General features: G+C 41.0%; 2 protein-coding genes across 4 annotated transcripts in view; one reads left to right on the forward strand and one right to left on the reverse strand.

Annotated features, from left to right (window-relative positions):
* Positions 1 to 22,053, forward strand: part of TXNDC11 (thioredoxin domain containing 11) — a 100,636-nt gene that overhangs the window by 33,886 nt on the left and 44,697 nt on the right. For all 3 annotated transcript variants that reach the window (XM_037910347.2, XM_037910349.2, XM_037910348.2), the window contains one exon: positions 19,176 to 19,288. In XM_037910347.2, the coding sequence (XP_037766275.1) occupies positions 19,176 to 19,288 (113 nt within the window). The remainder of the gene's footprint in view (positions 1 to 19,175; positions 19,289 to 22,053) is intronic.
* The window catches only part of SNN (stannin), a 73,563-nt gene continuing 66,917 nt past the window's right edge, over positions 15,408 to 22,053 (reverse strand). Inside the window, exon 3 of the transcript XR_006284250.1 lies at positions 15,408 to 15,422. The gene's annotated coding sequence lies outside the window, so the exon portion shown is untranslated. The remainder of the gene's footprint in view (positions 15,423 to 22,053) is intronic.

Here is a 22,053-nt window from a genome sequence, read left to right on the forward strand (position 1 = left end):
CTTAGCACCTTGTAGGATCAGATCATTAATGAGGTAAATTATGAATAATTGCTTTGTTGTGACATCACATTTTTGTTCAACTGAAAATTGAACTTTGTGAATATTTTTCGTTCTCTGAATGTGTACTCGTAGAGTTCTTAATTTTTAGTTCTTCTTTGTGTAATTATCCACATGGATTCAACTCTTTGATATTGCGTGTCATGCACCCTGATTTTTTTTGGCCAGTAGTGTCTGTTCAGGCTGTGCCTGCACCCTAGCTGTCCTTGTGTATCCCCACCCAAGGGCTATAAGGGGGAATGGGCCCTACTGACCCTCAGTTTCTTCTTATTGATCATGCCAGTGAGACCAAACTCCTGCAATGTTCCCGTTTTCTGTGTGCACTGTGCTACTGACCTTAGTTAGTAGTCTTACTATTTAGGTGATTATTAGTTAATTCATTCTTATAGTTAGTTAGATGTTGCCCATTGCGGGGGGAAAAAAATCTAATCTTTTCTTCAATAGGTTTCAACTTTGGTACAAAGTGCCTTGGTCCATGGAGCCTTGGTACCTACCACCTCCGTACCCCAGTGGACAGTCATCAGTCTGTTGTAATTGCACCCGACCTTTGGCCCACATGTCTCCAAGCCAGTTACATCTGGGCAGTATCCAGTCACTGTTCCCAATTCTGTGCCTCTAAGGCACGCTTCCGGGTGCAGACCTCCTGTATGGCCCCTTGGGATGCAGGACTCTGCAATCCAGCTGCCTTAGACCCTTAAACCAATATTGCGACCCCCTGCCAAGCCTCCCCATTTGCTTATGCATGCTTCCCTCAGAGTCCATCTCAGTGGGCATTCTAATTTATAGTTTAACTCTTTTTGGGGACCACATGGCAGGTAAAGCAAGGAACACAGGCTTTGCACAGGGGTTTCTAAAACCACAGTAACAACGCGTAGAAGAGTTACTGGTGTTTAGACAGAACAACAAAAGCCTGTACACTCTCCCCCCAAGTCTGTGTTCACCCCTTCTGATGAGTCCTTAAGTCCAGTCTGTATGTCAGGGAGGTTGGCCCTTTCAGCCCTCTGAACCATGTATTTCTTCTGTTGTTTGGCTGCTGAGAGAGTGAGAAACTGAGCAAACCCTGCTCTTAAAGTTTCTGTCCCCTCTCTCATGTGACTCCCTGACCAGCTTCAAAGCCCCAGTTAGGTATTTAAAGTCCTAGTTTCCCCTGCAGACAAAGGGGAAGAACCAGTTTCCTTTAGTTTGGCCACCCTCTTTAGCAAACTCATTGTTCTGACAATCACCTTGGCAACTCTTTTGTTAGTCACTTCATGGAGGTGACTGGCATAAAATAAGCTGCCTTGGTCTATCCTTGCCATCTCTAGGCAATCACAGCTACACACTCAAAATGCAAATCATGTTCTTCAAAATGGTGGAGTCAAGGAATGGTCACAATTTGATATAGACATGTACAGACATATCAGTCCATCACACCAACCTCTTCCCCCCCCAGAGACAAGACACTACATATAGAATGGTCCATTCCTTAGATGACATTTACTCCTCCTCATCCCCTTCTAGAAACATCAGGGAATTATCTTCCATTCACCTCCCTCTCCTTGGATGGCACAATAGAATCAGGAAGAGACTGAAGAGGAAATTCCATAAGAGGTATCAGGAAAAGATCTAGGACTCATAGGGAACATCCCTTCTGATACCCTCCTCAGTACTCCTATTCCTCCCAACTACAGGCTGTCCATTGTATGTAACGATGATATTACAGCATCACATGTGTTCTTCTGACTGTATAGTCCAACCTGTGAGTAGCAAAGAGAGCAGATATGTGGAGCTCAGTCTACACCTTTACAAGACACTATTCTTTGGTAGAGTCGTCCAGTTCAGATCCTTGTTTCGGTAGGACTGTCCTGCTGTCATTGTTTGAGGACTCCTACAACCCACCTTCAAGCAAACAGACAACTGCTTGTTAGGTTTCAGAGTAACAGCCATGTTAGTCTGTATTCGCAAAAAGAAAAGGAGTACTTGTGGCACCTTAGAGACTAACCAATTTATTTGAGCATAAGCGTTCGTGAGCTACAGCTCACTTCATCGGATGCTCACCAAGAGTGCTAGATGCTCACTTGAAGAAGAAAGAACGGTTGCATACCCTGCAATAATTGTGGTTCTTTGAGATGTGTTGCCCACATGGATTGCACAACCTGCCCTCCTTCCTTGCTCCTTTGGCGTTCTACTCCTCCAGGAACCTTTGTTGGTGAAGGAATTGAGGGATGATTGGATTCACTCCACCCTTTATGCTTTCAGGTAGGGGGTGGGCAAGGACAAGAGGTCAGACTAGATGATCTGGTGGTCGCTTTTGGCCTTAAACTCTATGATGCCTAAGATGCAGGCATGGCCCCAACAGAATCTGCTGGCCAAAAGAATCTGATCTCATGCGCATAGGGCACATATGCACCAAAAGTGGAATTGTGTGGACAACACATCTTGAAGAACAAAAGTTACTGTAAGTTAAATAGCCATTCTATTTTTTTATTAAACAAAAAGCCAGCTATGCTATAAAAAGGATAACTGGTGTGTGTGTGTGTGTGTATATATATATATGTATATATGTATATGTGTATAGGTGTATATGTATATATATAGCCTCCTCAGGCTGTCAGCTTCAAAAGAAGCATCACTCTGCACCATAAAACATTTTACCCATGTTGTCTACTGCTGAATGAAACTTATCATGAATTCCTTTTCTATTCTGTATTATACAGCATTTCACTGTGTGACATTACTCTCTGACACTACATGATAGCACTAGCTGTCCTGTGACTATCAGGAAAAAAGGCTCCAGTAATGGTGCATCCCTGGCAGGCAGAGTTGTTCACCTATTTCATAAATATTTTTGTTAATTAATTTTGTTAAACAGATCTTTAGTAAAAACCAGTATATTTGCCAAAAATGGCAAGTATTAATTTAAAACAGTTGTTAAAAGTTATGCTGATGGAAAGATGAGTGCCAGTCAGTGTTTGCAAAACATTTAAAATGGTTAAGAATTTTGAATTGTAACTTTTTGTCATGTGATGATATGGCAGTGAACAGAAACCAGAGATGTCAGAGACAGCTGTATTTGCAGAGAAATAATCCATCAGAAGCTTGCATATGGATGAAAAGTTGCATTTCATGTAATTTAAGCAGTGCAAATGCTGGCCAACTTGCAGAAGGTCCTTACTTGCTCATCCAGTCAGACATACTGGATGATGGAGAACTTGTGTATTTAAATTCATCTGCCTTTTTAGTTAGAAAATATTTTGGCATTTGTGCCACAGGAAAAGAATGATCTTTGTACACAAGTTTTAGGATGGCTATTTTTTTGAACTTGTGCTGAATTTCATAGATTTTTTTCAGCAGATTTTATTGTTTCCATTTTTTAAAAAAGTGTTATTCTATCTGCCTCCATTTATTACCCATTTCTTTATTACTTATTATTTGTGTTGTTGTAGTGTGTAAAGGTTGGGGGCCCATTGTGCTAAGCACTGTACAAGCAGGATACAAATAGTCCTTGCCTGAAGAGCTTACAATTTAAAAGACAAGGCAGAGAAAAGATATAGTTAAGCAATAATATTATTTACATTCTTATAATTAAATATTTAACTGTTTATCGCCCCCAAAGACATGAGCATCCTTTCTTCCTTGAAGTGTTCTGCTAAGCCCTCCAGTAGTTTCTGGTGCACTGGGATGCAGTTCTGTAGAAGGCACTCAAATTTGCATCTTTTTGATATGAAAAGATTTAGGCTTCTTTAAAAAACGATGATGAAAGTGAGAGAGTCTGCGTGGGATTTTGTTGAATAATGACTGAACTGCTACATATGTTTCGTATTTATAAATAAATAAAGGCAGATATCTCTCTGTCTTCATGACAACAAAAGCAGCCACCTCACATACCGGTGAGAAAAGGGATAGAATTCTGTAGAAACAAGTTAGAAAACATACATGGTGATAATGTGCAGCTTTCTATATCTGTTTTTCAGTTTATATGGCATCTGTTTAATACTCTAGGTGCTATAAACCAGCAAATATAGAAATATAAGTATATGTGTATGCATATATATTAATGCAAAGGTTAAAGACACTGTCAACTTAATTTTTTTTAAATGACAAAACATAATTTTCTGATAGAGCACCCTTTAATTAATACATCCTGATTTTTTAAAATTCTTTAGTATTTTTAATAAATATTTTTCTTCTCTCCTGTGGATGCCTGAATATTTTCAGTAGGGGAGAAACTGACTTATATGGGGAAATGATGACGCTAATTGTACACAAAGTACTATCAGATGGACAGAGTAAACAAACTGGAAAAACAGAGAAATATTTTTGTCCCGCTTCTGTTAGTTATCGTAATCTTAGGTGTTTAGCTATAGTATGCAAACAGTTTTCAGACAGAAATGTGATTTTTGAAGTTTTGTCCTTAAAGAACCAAACAGAACTTGCTCATATCTGCTTAGTATTCACTCAGAATAAAACGCACAGATAATGATATTAGGAACCATAATTTAGGTTCCCTATCCTTCACCCATCAATCCAACATTTAGGATGATCATATAGACTCTTGATTCAGCAAGACATTTAAACACATGCTTAATTTGAACTTTAACCATTCGTTTCAACACCACTAGTCAAATGCTCTGCACTGTTAGCAACACTGCTGGTCCCACTGGCTAAAAGAGGAGGATTCTGCAGTTGGATTTGTGACCCATGCAGGTAAAACCTTACTGCAGCAGAAACAGTTCAGTTAAACTAAAACTTGAGGTTGCTAAGTACAGATGGAGCTCAAGACCGAAGATCTCAGTGAAAACTGAAAGGAAGCAGAGATCTCGAGACATCAAATGCTGATGACCATATTTCTAACAAGAGTAGGCACATAGAATGTATGAACTTTGTGTAGTAAGGGAAAGCTGGCACAAGTTACACAAAATATGAAAACAATACCATGTTTCATTGCACTGACACATACTTGGTGTCAGTACAATGAGAAGGGCAGGGAGTGACAAGATGTTGTCTGGTGGTGCTACAGTCTTATACTCAGGAGAAGGAATGCACAAAAGAAGTGTAGGAATTATGCAGGATAACATTCCAGCGAAGACCCTGCTGGCTTGAGAACCAATGAATGGCAGAATAACAGCCAGTCTGCAAACAAGACATATCAAGTGTACAATAATCCAAGTGTATGCACCAACAAATTCAGCAGGCGACCCTGAAATGGATACGTTCTTTGAGCAGGTACAGCAAATTTTGGATAATGTGCCTAACCATGATATCATAGGCAAGGAAGTGGAAGGCATCCATGCTGATAATAGCAAACCGCTTTTGATTCTCTGTGGCACAAACCCTCTAAAGATAGGAGTCAGTCTCTTCCAGTATAAGAGGATCCACAAGCTCACATGGAGATCAGCAAAGAATGCAGCTGTTAACCAGATAGACCATGTGTGTTTATCTCAAGGATGAGCATCATCTTTGAGGAGTGTCCCTACCCAGATGTTGGCTTGGATGATTATCTTTTAGTGGCCACGTTACAATGTAAACTTAAAAAGATCATAAAGACAGACAAAAAGAGTGTTACAGCAATAGCAAAGTTCAAGGACAACAAAATACAGATCAGATTGCTTTTAGCAACAGTTACAGTATTTTACAGGCTCAGGAAAGTCTGGAAGATAGATGGTCAAATTTGAAGACCGTAGTTGAGACAGCTGGACCTCCAAAAGGTGTAGAAGAAAGATGCATGGATTACATCTGGAACACAGGCAGCAGTTAACAAGCAGAAAGTTCTGAAGGCAAAAAGGGACAGAGCAAGACACAGGCAGAGCTTTTACGGGCAGATGCAAGATGTAGAGAAAAAGTCAAAAAATAAAGAAGAGAAGCAGGCAAGACAGAAATGCCTGGGTTCAGGAGAAGTCTGCAGAGGCACAAGATGTACCACTGAGAGAGACTTCAAAGAACTCTACAGAATAGTGAAAGACCTCTTAGGAAGAACCAGTTCAAGACGGGTGATGCCCATCAGGGACTCTTATGGACAGATGTTGGAAACACATGAAGAACAAGCCAGCTGAAGGAAAATACCATTTCCATTCCATATTAAACTGTGTAGAGCCACAGTCATACACAGGTTCCAGAGGAATGCCTATGTTAAGTTAGAAATAGAAGAGGGACCAATAAATAACACCCAGTGAAATTAAAGCAGCCATCGAAGGCCTCAACAGGGGAAAACTTCTGAAGTTGACAGAATTCAAGCAGAGGTACGGTGACAAGAGGATATAGAATGCGCTGTCATTACCTGGAAAGACGTACCATGACTAGCGAGCGCACATAATCAGTGCAGGAACTGGACTGGCCAATATGCCAGCAGCACAGGAGGGTCTAAAGTTTAAGTCGCATGCTTAAATACCTTCCTGAATGGCACAATAATGCTAATATAAAATAACTTGATAAGCAGTTTTTATTTCCTGTTGTTTTGCATTAAGAATCCAAAATGCAAAAGGCTGTTCTGATGACTAAATATATAAAGCTTGTAAGGTTGATAAATTAAGATTTGTGTTGGTTATTCTAGTTACGTTCTGCCTACTGAGGTTTGCTCTATTGCCTTATTTTATTCCTTTCATATTTCACTTGTAATGAGCAAATACAGAATGTTGAACATTGGGGAAATATCCTCGTGTCTTTTCACTGCATTTACATTATAAAGTAAAATGCTTCTTATAAACAGCATATAATACTGTAAGAGAGGTTTGTTTTCACAGTCTCAGTACACAGATACCTTCTTATAAAAGGTGTATTTCCTTGAGTTAGTAGTTTTGTCTATGTGCAAAAAAAATCTTGAATTTGTCGGTTTTAGTTTTTGATGTACATAAGAGTTTTTTTTCATGGGTTGTTTCTTTTGAATAGCTTTTATTTGGGATTGTAATGTGTGTATTAATAATACCAGTGCTTTTTACTTAAGACTCTATTTGAGGACTAAAAGTGCTCTACGAACATTATCTAAGCCCAACAACATTCCTATGAGGAGGCAGATATCATTGTACTCATTTTACAGATTAATAAACTGAGGAACAGATTGGTTGACTGGCTTACCCAATAGGTTTTACTTGAAAGTCATTTATTTTGAGACAGCTTTCCACTGCAGTAGTGGTTTTAAAATCCCTGTATACAAGTGGGCAGGCAAGTAAACATTCTGAAATAAATGATCTGACGTCCACTTTTTCCCCAAAAGGCAGACTGGAGAGATTAAGAAATACAGTTGTTTGTCTGATTAACTTTGGACTTTACTGATGTATTAAGGCTGTGATTGGATTTTTTTTTTAAAGATACAGATTAATTAATAACAAGATAGCAGTATCTGTAGTGGTGTTGTTTGTTTCCACCAAGACCTTGCCGTTCAGTATTACATTCCTGAAAGCATACCAGTTTTGTTGTCGTTCTACCACTTGATTCTGGCTAGAATTTAGACGGGTTTTGCTGTTTTAAGTAGCTAACTGTGAAATTTGATCTTTGTCTATCTTGAAATGCCTGTAATGTATTGCTCTTTTATTTGTTAGGAGAAGTGGACATTGGGGGAGCTGCTTGCAGTTCTTGACTGTTTCTTTCTCTGTAAAGAACACTTTTTTTAAATTCAGTTTGGTGAGAGTTTGTTCTTTTGGCTATTAGAGGAGGGATAAAAAATATCTCTACTTTTGAGAGAGAGACTTTGAGTCATAGAGGGATTCTGCTGTACATTGCTGCTTTGCTTGTTCCAAACATTGCATCAAAACAGTAATAAAAAACTAGAAATGTCGGACATTACTTGTAAAATCTTATTTGTCAAACAGAATTGATTATATAAACTGTTTAGCATTCTCTTCTTTAATCTTTCACTGTAAATTTCTGTGATCTGTAATTTCAGTGTATCTACTTATAGGTAGGGCTGTGATTTTGTCACGGAATTCACAGAATCCGTGACTTCCATAGACCTCCATGACTTGAGCCTGCAGCGCCTGAGAGCTGCAGGGTCCCCCCATTGGCCGTGGAGGCTGGGAACTGTGGGACCCCGAGAACCCAGCTGCTGCGGACAGGGGAGGGAGTGCCCCAGGAGCTTCCAGCTGCTGTGGGCAGTGAGGGTGCTTCGGGTGGTGGGGGAGCCCTGCAGCTCCCGGCTGCTGGGGAGCTCGGAGCCGCCACGGGCGGCTGGGGTGCCCAGGAGCTCGGGGCGGTTGGGGTGTCCCGGAGCTTGGAGCCGCTGCGGGTGGCTGGGGTGCCCCGCAGCTCCTGGGCTGCTGCGGGCAGAGGGGATGCCCCGCAGCTCCCAGCTGGGCCCCAAGGGGTGGTGTGGGGACCCCTGCAGCTTCCCATTTTGTCATGCATATTTTTAGTAAAAGTCACGGATAGGTCACCGGCTTCCATGAATTTTTCTTTATTGCCCATGACCTGTCTGTGATTTTTACTAAAAATATGCATAACAAAATCTTGGCCTTACTTATAGGCCTTAAAACTGCTTGCATTAAAATCAGGTTCTTAGTCTGGCCATATTTGTATCCAAACTAAAAAAAAGTCTGTGCTCCACTACCTGTTTGTTTTTTTTATCACGAGATATGTGTACAATCCAGTGGGTGAATAGTTTCCTTGACACACACTTACAGAATTCCCACTACATCGATGGGAATGAAGCATTGAAGGGGAAGTATATGCCACAATGCATTGTTATATATGTATTTGATTTGTCCAATTTATCACAAAGAATAAGTATCAGAAAAGAGCTGTAAACCTTCCTTCTGGTAGAATCCACATGCAGCTAGAACTCTCATGAAAGTAGGTGCTGCTACTGGCAAGGTGGGACCTGATTCAGTTCCTTGCCTTTGTTGCTTTCACTAGCGGAACTTCATCCTGGCCAGAAGTAAAGTTGTGCTCCCAAAGCAATGCCTCATAGTGTGAATTCCCTGGGAACACAGAAGGGTCTGTCTGGTTCAGGGAAGTGCATTTTGCAGGGTGACTCTAACTTTATGGCTGTTGATTTGAGTTATAGAGTAGCTAAGCTAATATCTGAATTTCAGCTTTTTCCTACAGTGTTTAATAAGTGTCTCACTAAGGTGAATAATGTAATGCTAATCAGTGCTCCAACCCTCTGAGTAAACAGACATGTGATGAAATCATTTGTATTAGCAATCTTTGTAATCTCATATATTGAGACAGCTTGTTTTGCTTCATATAAATTGTAGAGTGAAAGATAAGCAAAAAGAAACATTACTATTTGGAGTTGAGCAAATGTTAATGTTATTACGAAACAGATTGTTATATTCTTTCAACAATGTACAGTACTTGTTTGGTATGGTCCAGGTTTTAACTGAGTTGTCTGTTATAAAATGTGCAATTTAAAAGCTTGACTTGGAAATTAGCTCACTTAGGTATCATAAATAATTATATTAGATTCTTAAAATCATGCTCTTGCATTGTCTGTGAATTGAGACTGTTTAATCTGCTGAAACTGTCACACATTAGTGCAAAAAATTAGTAATATTTTACCATAGCACAGATCAAATTACATATTTTCTCTCTCATTGCTTTTACTCTTTAAATTTACACCAAATTGTGCTGAAATAGTAATAGAAATATTTTTGCTCCAAATCTTGGATCATAGAATACAGATGTCATACGAGATGTAATATGCTCAACTGGACTAAATTTTTACTAAACCATTTTCTGCTACTTTTTATTTTATTTATTTATTTATTTATTACAATAATCAACATTTGTTTTTATCTGATTACAGGCTGAAGTTTTTATACTGCAAATTAAGACATTTGTCTCTGTTAGAGTTGGGTGAATATTGCAAACAGCAGATTCACTTTAACAGAATTCAAAATCCTTTTTATTTTCTTTAACCTCCATGAGTAATTTGCCCATTCCAAGTTTCTGTAAAATGTTCCTTGTGTGTGAGATATTTGGGCAGATTCACTACTATCATGAGTGGGCAAACTCCACTGTGGAATTGTGCACACTTACACCAGTAGTAAATATGTGTTTATAAAACTGCTTTTAATGTCACACTTCTTCAAATACCATTTATACTCCACCTTTATTACACAATTTTTTGAGTCCACAGTAAAATAATCTAAAACAGTGGCTCACAAACTTTATTGGTTAACATATTGCTTTCTTAAAAAAATTGTGAACTGAAATGATGGAACATTAAGCTCATATACCACAATTAGGGAACCCCTGATCTAATCTGTAATCATGTACTTTCCTAAAGGTCAAAATTGTTATTTATGGGAATGTAGCAGAATAAAATTTTATCATGAGTATCTATCAGGTCACAATATTTTTGTGGCTTTTAATTGACATTTAATCAGAAATTTTTTTTTCCTGAAAAACATAAGACTCACCTCCGTTTTTGGAGAGACCTCTTAGCTGAGTGGGAGGATATGAATCCCTTTCACCAAGGAGTATGATCTCTGGCATTCCTAGGTTGATTTTATAATCTGAGGGAACTAAAAGGACCCTGGAGACTTATTATGTTTATTTGCTCTATTCCTTTGTTAGATGTGCTCTGTCAAATTTTCCTTCTTATAAATCTTTGCACGTTTTTTTTTCAAATCATCCCATCGCTATTTGTCTTTCATGATCTATAATGTTTTGTCCATTCAGTTAGTCTTTATACTTTGTCTGGTTTTGGCTTTCCATCATTTATTTTTTGCTTTTTTTTTTCCTTTTAGTTTCTTTATATTAGTCACCTGCACTGAATTTTTCATTGTTTTATTATATAAAATTGTGTAATTTAAATCCGATGACTCATGTTTTATTTTTGTTATAATTCGGTCTAGCATAATCTAGTTGAAACTACAGTAGAACCTCAGAGTTACAAACACTAGAGTTACAAACTGACCAGTCAGCCACACGCCTCATTTGGAACCGGAAGTATACAATCAGGCAGCAGCAGAAACCAATAAATAAATAAATAAAGCAAATACAGTACAGTACTGTGTTAAATGTAAACTATTAAAAACATAAAGGGAAAGCAGAATTTTTCTACTGCATAATAAAGTTTCAAAACTGTATTAAGTCAATGTTCAGTTGTAAAGCTTTGAAAGAGCAACGTATTTTGTTCAACGTATTTTGTTCAGAGTTATGAACATTACACAGTTACGAACAACCTCCATTCCGATAGTAGGTTTTTTCTTGTTGCATTTGTTTGTTTTTAAATGGAGTTTGTTTGAAACTGCTGGGAGGTTTGGAATATGGGAAGTAGCCTCTGCAATGATTTGCTGTTTGTGTTACTGTTGTCTGGTCCAGGCACCCATTGGGCCTGGGCCATCGGTTCCTGCCATGACCTGCCCCATGAAAAGTCTGTTGGATGAGGTGGTGATACGTGCCAAGTGGGTTTATGAAGAAAATGTTCTACAGCAGTATTTGTTTATTATACAAAAGATGGTATATAAGACCCTTGGATTTGATTTAATAGCAGAACAGCATATGATGAAAGTGAAAGCAGGATGATTATAGTTGTGACAAAGAGGCTATTGTCTGTAATATTTTTATGAAGACTATGTATGCCTCAGTTTCCCTCTGTACTTTGCATTGCATCCAGTGGACACAAGTGTTAACACTGCTCTTGAAGCAGCATAGAAAACACATGTGTCTCACTTTGCTGTCTGGATGGAATGAATCTGTCTCTGAGAAACTGGTTGAAACCGAGCTAGAGCAATAAAGGGTTTAGAGAGGCAATGGAAGCCCTGAGGACTGAATGATCTATGCTCAATATGGGGAGGCTCCAGCAGGTGGAGTTGTGAACTTGGCATGGTCCTGCCTGGAGACAAAGAACTTGTGATCAGCAGAGGATAGAGTGGGCTTCTGAAAGAGGCTGGCTGCTCTCACCTACGACTGATAAAGAGGTCAGAGTGGATAGACTCCTCTACAGCTTGGCTGGTTAATTGTGCTGGCTTGGCCATAGGGACTGCGTTTTAGCTTTCATTTCTTTATTGCTATCCTAAGGACTTCCATTGCTGTGAATGGGAGTGGAGGCACAGGGCCACTGGGGGAGGGAGATGCAGACACACAGGGGGAGGTGGGGCAGAGCTACATAGGGACAGGGGAGTGGCTGGGTGAGGGCACAGAGACGCATGGGATCAGGAGCAGATGTACCTGACTAAATGGGAGAGGCTAGGGGTCGTCCAGGGTCTGCATGGGGGAAGCTCCCTAACAATCCCTCCCCTCTCTCCCCCCACCCCAAAAAAAAGACAAAAACTCCTGTTCCATACTTTCCCACCCAAACCCAACAGCCCTCCAAGTTCACACCCAGGCTCCTGCCCAGCAATTTACTTCCCTCCGTTATCCCTGACTCCCCTTTGCACTGCTTCTGAGGGGTGTGGGAAATATGGTTCTGTATTGGAGTTTAAATGAATTATTACTCAGAGTTCTGTATTTATATGCCTAGTAAGGAATCTATTTGTTAAAAAAAAATTCCTGAATCTTTTTTGTTGTCTGTATTGTTACAGACAGACTTGCTGACAGGTATTTTGAAATAAACGACCAAAAATAATTGAAATTGGTGTGATTCTAGTGTGTTATTTTGACAAATGAAATATGCAGAATGTTGCAGAATTTTAAAATACTGTGCGCAGAACTTTTAATTTTTTGTGCAGAATTCCACCAGGAGTAGAAGGTGAACAGTGGATGAGCTAGTCAATAAATATACTTTGTACCTAATTTACGTAGGTATTGTTTAAAGCTGAATGGAAATGTTGGTGTGCTGGAGTTGGAATTCTGAGAGTTTACATTTGGGTTAAAATTTTTACGTATAATGTGAAAATGGGACAAAAAGTGTAACTTTAAAAGTAGTTTCTGGTTAAAGAAAATATAAATATTATAAAACAAATATCATATGACTCTTTATTTTCTCTATTTAAGAAAATTGGATATTTAAAATGTTATATAATGACTCAGACATGATATTTCCCATCAGATTTAGTGGTTTAGGAACACACTCCATGTACATGCCAATTTCTTTATGCCCAAATCTGACATGGTTATGCAGGAGGTACAGTTTTTTCTTCTTCCCTTTTTTCTGTAGCACTTAGGGGTGGCTCCCCGGAAATCCTATGTCCTGTTGCTGAGAAAAGAACTGGGCTTATTATTCATCATTGTTAAATTTATTCCCAATTCCCTTATGATAGTTTGTGTTCCTACCCTTCAAATACCCCCTTCCCCACCTCCGCTCTGGGCCACTTTCATGAGAGCATTCTCAAACAAGAAGTGGTGTGTCTCTTACAGCGAGGAGAGAGAGATTAGGTTCCTCTTCAGTAGCAAGGGAGGGGTTTTAGTTGACATATTTCCTAGTCCCCAAACAGAAAGGCAGTTAGAGACCCATTCTTAACCTCTGTCATCTCAACCAGTATATTCACAAACTCAGGTTTCACATGGTCATGATGGCATCTATTATAATTCCATCCCTGAAAAAGGACACTTGGTTTACCGCTCTCAGCATGGATGCCTGTTTTCACATGGACATTTACCTCACTCTCTGACACTTTCTCAGATTCATAGTTGGCCCCGACCACTTTCAGCATAGAGTACTTCCTTTTGGCATTGCTGCCACCCACAGGGTCTTTACTAAGGTGTTCTCTGTTGTAGTAGCCTATAGCAGATGATGTGGTTTTACCATCTTCCTCTACCTCGATGATTGGCTCCGTGTTGCTAGGTTCATCACAGCAAGGGCTTACATGCCGAGAGACAGGTGTCAGGCTATGAATGTTGTCACAGACCAGATCATAACCAACACCAGAGTACCTGTCATGACCCTCTCTCTTCATGCGCTTACATCACACCTTTTGGAAGACTCCACCTTCATTGCCTACAAGTGTGACTTTAAACTATGTACTCACCAAACTGACAGTCCATGAGCACCATAGCTACTGTTCCCTCCCAAATGATATTGTCCCATCAGGTTTGCATTGGCATTGGCATTCCATTCCATTCCTCGCTTCCTCACCAGACAGGACAGTTGTTTCCAATACATCTCTCTTGGGTTGTAGAGCTCACATAGACAACATGTACAGTGCATGGCATCTGGACATCTCGAGAGTCCAGAATGCACATCAATGTTCTGGAGCTACAAGCAGTTCAAAGAGCTTGCGTAACCTTTTTCCTGTTCCTCGTAATGTCAGACAATATTATGACTGTCTCTTACATCAACAAACAAGGAGGCGAGAGATATGCCCCCCATGTGTTCAGAAGCAATCAGCCTGTGCAACTGGTGTGTCAGCAATCAGTTTACCCTGTTGGCAGTGTACCTCCCAAGAAACCAGAATGTGCTAGTGAACTCTCTCAGCAGACACTGTGATCACGACTGGGAGCTTCTCACCTCTGTGGTAAATACTTTAGCTCTAAGAGGGACTCCCTGTTTGCTTGGAGGCCAACAGGTCCCTGGTGGAAGTGTAACATATACTGTTCCAGAGGAGCCCTGGGTTACCACTGGAAGGGTGATGCTCTACTCCTCTCGTGGTCAGATCATCTGAACAATGCCTTCTCTCCGCTACCACTTCTGCCTCAAGTTTTGTGCAAGATTTGGCAGGACAATGCACAACTTACTCTCATTACCCCCACTGGCGCAGACAGTTTTGGTTTCCGAAGCTCCTATGCATGTTGCCTCAGGCACCAATCATTATTTCTACATTTCCTGATCTCCAGACTCAGGGAACAGCAAGATTAGACATCTCAAGCCATATCTACTTCATCTCAGCGCCTGGTTTTTGGATGGGCACCATCCTTTGAGCAATCGTATTCTGAAGCTGTACAAAACATCCTTTCTAATAGCAGGAAGGATTCCACTAGGAAATGATATCTAGTCAAGTGGAAGTGTTTCACTGTCTGGGCACTTCAGACTTATTTCTCCAGAAGCCACAGATATTCCTTTCATTGTGGACTATATTCTTTCCCTGAAGACAGCAGGTTTGTCTCTCAGTTCCTTAGCAGTCAGTACATACCATTCACCTTCACGGGGCTACTCAATCTTCGCACCCCTTCTGACCAGCAGATTCTGGAAATGCCTAATCAGAACCTTTCCTCCTACGAAAAAGCCTACTCCTCAACGAGACTTGAACCTTGTTCTCTCAGTACGCACTAAGCCCCCTTTTGCACCATTAGGTTCTTTTCCATGGCTCTCCTATCCATGAAGGTTGCATTCCTGGTAGCCATCACCTTAACCAAGTGGATTGGTGAGCTTGGGGCGTTGATGGTAAATTCTTCTTACACTATATTCTATACGGAAAAGTTTAATTAGCTTTACATTCTAAATTCACCCCTAAAATAGTTTGTTTTGTCTGAACCAGTCTATTCACTTGCCTGTGTTCTTCCCAAAACTTCATGCATCCTCAGAAGTAAGGAGGCTCTATTCCCTCAGTGTTTGGTGAACCTTTTACCTGCAGAGAATGAAAACAATCAGGAAACCTCCTAGACCAGGGGTTCTCAAACTTCATTGCACTGTGACCACCTTCTGACAACAAAAATTACTACATGACCTCAGGAGGGTGGACTGAAGCCTGAACCCCCCGCCCTGAGCAGGGGCAGGGGGTGGAGGCTTGCAACCTGAGCCCCGCCACTCAGGACTCAAGCCCTCAGGCGTGGGCTTCAGCCCTGGGCAGTGGGGCTCAGGTGTCAGCTTCAGCCTCAGGCCCCAGCAACTCTAACACCAGCTCTGGTGACCCCATTAAAACGGAGTCCTGACCCACTTTGGGGTCCCGACCCACTGTTTTTGTGAACCGCTGCTGACCTAGACTATTTTGTCAACATAGCGGAAAGGGTGAGGGGTCAGGCTATATCCTCTCACAGAATCTCAGAATAAATCTCGGGCTGTATTTTGTTCAGCTGTTTAATCTTCCCCCTCTTCATGGGGTAAGAGCTCATTCCGCATGAGTGCAAGCAACGTATATGGCGTTGCTTTGAGGTGCCTCTACTGCTATTTGTAAGGTAGTTACGTGGAGCTCAGTGCACACATTTGCTAGATACTGTGCCTTGATACAAGACTCCTCTGCTGATGCATCTTTTGGAACAGCAGTCCTTTGTTTGGCTCTGCCATCTACAGCCTTGTACCTTCCTCCTATTTGAGTAGTACTTGTCAGTTACCCACAGTGGACTACATAGAGGGACCAACACTTGAAGAAGAGAAAGTTACTTCCCTTATAGTAACTGTAGGTTCTTTGAGATGTGTGGTCCGTATCTGTATTCCATTATCCACCATCCTTCCCCTTTGCTTTGGATCTTCTCTGATTCACAGTAGAGAAGAACTGGAGAGGTGGTTGGTCCACCCCACCCTTTATCTCCTTGTTCAGAGGCACGAGGTAAGCCATGTGCAGACCAATGGACACAGATTTCAAAATGCTCCAGCTCCAGGTGTATGGAGCATATGCATACCCACAGTGGAATATAGATAAGGATTATAGATTTCAAAGAACCTCCAGTACTATAAGTTTCAGAGTAGCAGCCGTGTTAGTCTGTATTCGCAAAAAGAAAAGGAGTTCTAGTGGCACCTTAGAGACTAACCAATTTATTTGAGACTAAATTGGTTAGTCTCTAAGGTGCCACTAGTACTCCCTTTTCTTTTTGTCAGTACTATAAGGTGAGTAGCTTTCTTTTATTAGACGCTAAGTGCATGACCTTTCACTTGTACTAGTTCATCCCACTTCTGTCACTCCAATCTTCAATGTCATCCAGAGCTTCCTCACTGATATGTGAAAGTCTGTTTACACTAGAGTTTTGTAGTCAGGCCAATCTCTCTTCTCAGGCCTCTGCCCGAGAGGGTAATTGTTGGAATGATTTATAGTTTAGTGGTGGATGACAGTCTTCAGTGTTGACATTACTCAACAAATTATGTATCTTATTTTTAAATATTATTCCAACACCCAGCACCTGTTTTTATCTGTCGGAGGAGGATTAAAGAATTAATTTTCAATGGTACTTTCCAGCATATACCCCTGTTTCACATTTGGATGTCAGTGCAGAAGTGAAATCCTAAACTGATTTAAGGGATTTTTCCCCTGCATCATATGTGATTTTTGAGTTTCCTAAAAATTCCCTTGTTTTTCCCCCCACTCCCAGTTTCAAAAATTGGCTAGAAACAAACAGTATTCTGATATACAGTATGTCTGCTGCTTCTAATGGGCACTGTGAAAAATTAAATGAAATAAAAAAGTAAAATATATAGTATAGTAACATACAAAATACTTCCAAATGCTTTCAGAGAGTGAAGAAAAGCCGTTTAATATGGCTGATTTTGTTTTCTGTTCCTGTGTTTCAGCGGATCATTTTCAATTACACATGTGCACGAACATGGTTTCATTGCAGTTAAAGATAAAAAGTGAAATGGAAAACAAATTAAAACCATACATTTCAAAGGCCATTCCTTGTTTTTCCAGTCCTCATTTTGAAGGTGATGGCCTTTGTTATTTCACCTTCTTATAAAGCATAGTTATTTTCACATGATGCCATGTGTTTTTCAGATGTGGAAGAATGCAGAATGTTTTTATTGAATGTTAAAAGTCAAGTAACAATCATGTAAACTTCTAAATGCTTGTGTCTAAATGTGGCAACTAGAGATATGAGGATAGTACATGTTTCCTGTATATGATTGCAGAAGGCTAAGCTGGCTTTTCTGTTGTCCCATCTTTCAGTAATAATACAATGTCATTTACAGTGATAATTTGGTGTATAGAAGGTATATGGCTGCATAGGTGCTAAGCACTTACTTTGTAGTCATTTTAGAATGATGCAGAATAGTTATATTTAAATGGATCGCTGATCCCTTTATTTTATATTTATATTCCTTTATTCAATATTTCATACTCAGGAAGAGGATAATTAGACTCTATGAGTGAAGGAGGCTCAGGTAAGATAGTGCCCACTTACGTCTGGATCTCCATGGCATCCACATAGCACTATGCGTGCATTCACAGGCTGATGAAGTTTTGATCTGATTGTTCGGCTTTGTGAGACTCAATCAGAATGTTAATTTTATTGTAACAGATTTTTCTCAGAAATGTTGCATGAATGAACAGAAAGCTTACTTAAATTTAAGACTTGTAAATTTATTAGGGGGAATCATTTTGTATGTATAGTTGAGATTATGTTTTCCAATGTGCATTACTTTGCATTTATCAACATTGGATTTCATCTGCCATTTTCTTACCCAGTCACCCAGTTTTGTGAGATCCCTTTCTAACTCTTGACAGTCAGTTTTGGACTTACCTATCTTGAGTGATTTTGTATCATCTGCAGATTTTGCCACTTCACTGTTCACCCCCTTTTCCAGATAATTTATGAATAATTTGAACAGCACACGTCCCAATACAGATTCTTAGGGGCATCCTCTCTCCATTGCAAAAACTGACTGTTTATTCTTACCCTTTGTTTCCTGTCATTTAACCAGTTACTGATCAATGACAGGATCTTTCCTTTTATTCCATGACTACCTACTTTGCTTAAGAGCTTTTGGTGTGGGACCTTTTCAAAGGTTTTTTGAAAGTCCAAATGTACTATCAACTGGATCATCCTTAACCACATGCTTGCTGACTCCTTCAAGAAAAGGAGTACTTGTGGCACCTTAGAGACTAACCAATTTATTTGAGCATAAGCTTTCGTGAGCTACAGCTCACTTCATCAGATGCAATGCACGAAAGCTTATGCTCAAATAAATTGGTTAGTCTCTAAGGTGCCACAAGTACTCCTTTTCTTTTTGCGAATACAGACTAACACGGCTGTTACTCTGAAACCTGACTCCTTCAGAGAACTCTAATAGATTGGTGAGGCATGATTTCCCTTTACAAAAGCCATGTTGACTCTTCCCCAACATATCATGTTCATCTATGCGTCTGATCATTCTGTTCTTATAAACAAACAGAGTAAGCCAATATACTTCTCCTGTTTCTTGTTTTGTCACGTCTTGCTGTGTTACTTGAGGTTAGCCTTCTGCCTCTCTGTTTCCCTATCTGTACAATGGAGATAATGATAGTTACCCTCCCTAGTAAAGTACTTGAAGATTTACAGGTGACAAGCACTACATATTTGTTAAGTATTATTATAAAAAAATCATTATTGTTTAAAGGGAGATAACAGTATTAACATACCCTTCTCCTTCAGTGTTTCAAAATTTTATTAAAACTGAAAATTTACACTTTCAGATTACCTTGGAACAATACACTTTGGAGTGATCACGGATAAACAAATTGCAAAGGAGATCTCGTTGACGCGCTCGGGAAGCGTGTACCTTCATAGACATGTCAACACTTCGCTTGTGAGTACTATTATTATTACTTAACAACATTTATATTTCAGTAGCAACCAGAGGCCAACTAGGTTGGACCCATTGTGCTAGGCACTACATAAACATAGAGTAGATGACAGTGCTTCAAAGAGCTTTCATAAAGCTATTATGTGCTAGAATGCAGTGTATTTAAGAACTGACATTTCCATAGTGTAGTTTCTATTGTCCTTCTGTGGAAGATAAAAATAAGTAATTGTATTTGGTTTTTGTTAGTTTTAAATAGTGGATGCTACTGTGTTTGTACAGTGTTTTTAAGAGTAACATACCACTCAGTTTCATTTCTGATGCTGGCCTGACACTTCATAGCAGAAATAAGAATGTCCATACTGGATCAGACCAATGGTCCATCTAGTCCAGTATCCTGTTTTCCGATGGTAGCCAGTGCCGGCCAGATGCTTCAGAGGGAATGAACAGAAGAGGGCAATTTATTGAGTGATCTATCCCCTGTTGTCCAGTCCCAGCTCCTGGCAGTTGGAGTTTTAGAGACACCCAGAGCATGGGATTGTGTCCCTCACCATCTTGGTTAATAGCCATTGATGCACCTATTCTCCATAAATTAACCTAATTCTTTTTTTACCCCAGTTATACTTTTGGCCTTCACAACACCCCTGGCAATGAGTTCCACACATTGACTGTGCAGTGTGTGAAAAAGCACTTCTTTTATGTTTGTTTTAAACCTGCAGCCTATTAATTTCTTTGAGTGACCCCTGGTGCTTGTGTTATGTGAAACAACACATCCCTATTCATTTTCTCCATACCATTCATGATTTTATAGACCTCTGTCATATCCCTCCTTAGTCGTCTCTTGTCTAAACTGAATAGTCCCAGTCATTTTAATTTCTTTTCATATGTGGAAGCCATTCCAAATCCCGTAATCATTTTTATTACCCTTCTCTGTAGCTTTTCCAGATAATATATAAGATAATATATCTTTTTTGAGATGGGGTGCCCAGAACTGCAGGCACTTTTCAGGGTGTGAGCATTCCATGGATTTATGTAGTGGCATTAGCATATTTTCTGCCTTATTATCTTCCCTAACTTCGTTAGCATTTTTGACTGCCACTGCATACTGAGCAGATGTTTTCAGAGAACTGTCCACAATGATTCCAAGATCTTTCTTGAGTGATAACAGCTAATTTAGACCCCCAGACACACTTGGATCCTGGCCAGGGAGATCCCCAATACAGTGGCCTCCACAGCCCACTGCCCCTCCGAGCATATGCCAAGGTGTGGAACCGCCAACGGTAAACGTAAGGAGAGATCCCATCATGAGAGCAAGAAACACTCTCATGGGCACAAGAGCAGATTCCCGCAGCAAACTGCTCATGAGGGACATGTTCTCGCCCCATGCCGTGCCAGGTTGGGTGAGATATTGTGCACGGGTCCCATGGAACCAGTGCTAAAGATCCCCCTGCTGGAGGATAAGGCTAAGAAGAATCGGGATCTGTTGATATCGCTGGTCACCTTGGTACTGGGACTATTAGAATGTCTATCTGTGAGCGCAGGTTCAGATACTCAGATGGTGGCGCCTTGACACCATATGGGCAGACCAGGCCTGACCATGGGAACAGCACCCTCCAGAGTCTCCATGGGTACCCAATGGACTCTGGGATGTATGGAGACTTTCTTGTCTCCAGAGGTGTTTCTGCTGTACCCGCAATCCCCACTCCTCTCAGGCCCTTCCATTCTTCGGGACATTCCCACACCAGAGTATGAACTGCTGCTCCTGCTGCAGGAAAGGCCCCTTCCCTGTTTGTTGGACCAGGGACCTCTGGTACCGGCGGTCCTGCTGTTTCAGTCAGAACTGTCATCTGACTCGGAGGAGTCCCAGGATGTAGGCCAGCCAGTTTCACCCCCGCCTCTCAGGCACCCCTTGCTTGCCCAGCCGTGACCCCTCCCCAGATACCTCTTCCCCTGGGGCCCACCCAAACTGATGGATCCCACGTTCTGGCCCTACTGGAACCCCTGGGACCCATAGTATAGGCAGCAGGCACCATCACAAAGGTCCTATCGTTCTTCCTTCGTGAGGCAACTGGCTCCATCAGTTTACGAGGAGGAAGATGGTACTGCCGGTTCTGACCAGAGCCTCCTTGTCACTGGTTGAGACAGTCATCCTCTTGCCGCTCTCTCTGTCGAATGATTCTCGGCATTATCACGAACTTCTGCTACTGTGCCTACTGACTTACATATCCCACTGGAGGAAGTCCAGGACCCCCAACACATCCTCCAGTCACAGGGACCACTCCAGTGGCTCTCCCTATAAATGAGGCTATCCTGGAACCAACCTGAACAGTGTGGGACACTCCAGCATTGTGTGCCCCAACCCCCAAAAGAGCTGAGAGATGTTACTTAGTGCTGGCTAAAGTGGTGGACTTCCTCTTCACCCACCTGGCCCCTAACTCATTAGTTGTCCAGGAAGCCACAGAACAATCCCATCAACACCCCCAAAAGTCCACTCCACCAGACAAGGGGTCAAAAAGATTGGATCTCCTGGGCAGGAGGGCCTTTTCATTGGCAGGTCTGCAATTCTGCATAGCGAACTACCAGGCTCTGTTAGCTAAGTACAACTTTAACACATATGGCAGGCTAGCAGAGTTTAAGGACAAGCTCCCTGTGGAAGACCAGGCCCAGTTCCAGGCCCTAGTTGACGAGGGTACACTGGTGGCGAAGGTAGCCCTCCAGGCAGCCGTGGATGCAGCCGACACTGTTTCCTGTTCTGTAGTCCCCAAACCAGT

The sequence above is a fragment of the Chelonia mydas genome, chromosome 10 (genome assembly GCF_015237465.2).
Source record: "Chelonia mydas isolate rCheMyd1 chromosome 10, rCheMyd1.pri.v2, whole genome shotgun sequence".
NCBI lineage: Eukaryota > Metazoa > Chordata > Testudines > Cheloniidae > Chelonia > Chelonia mydas.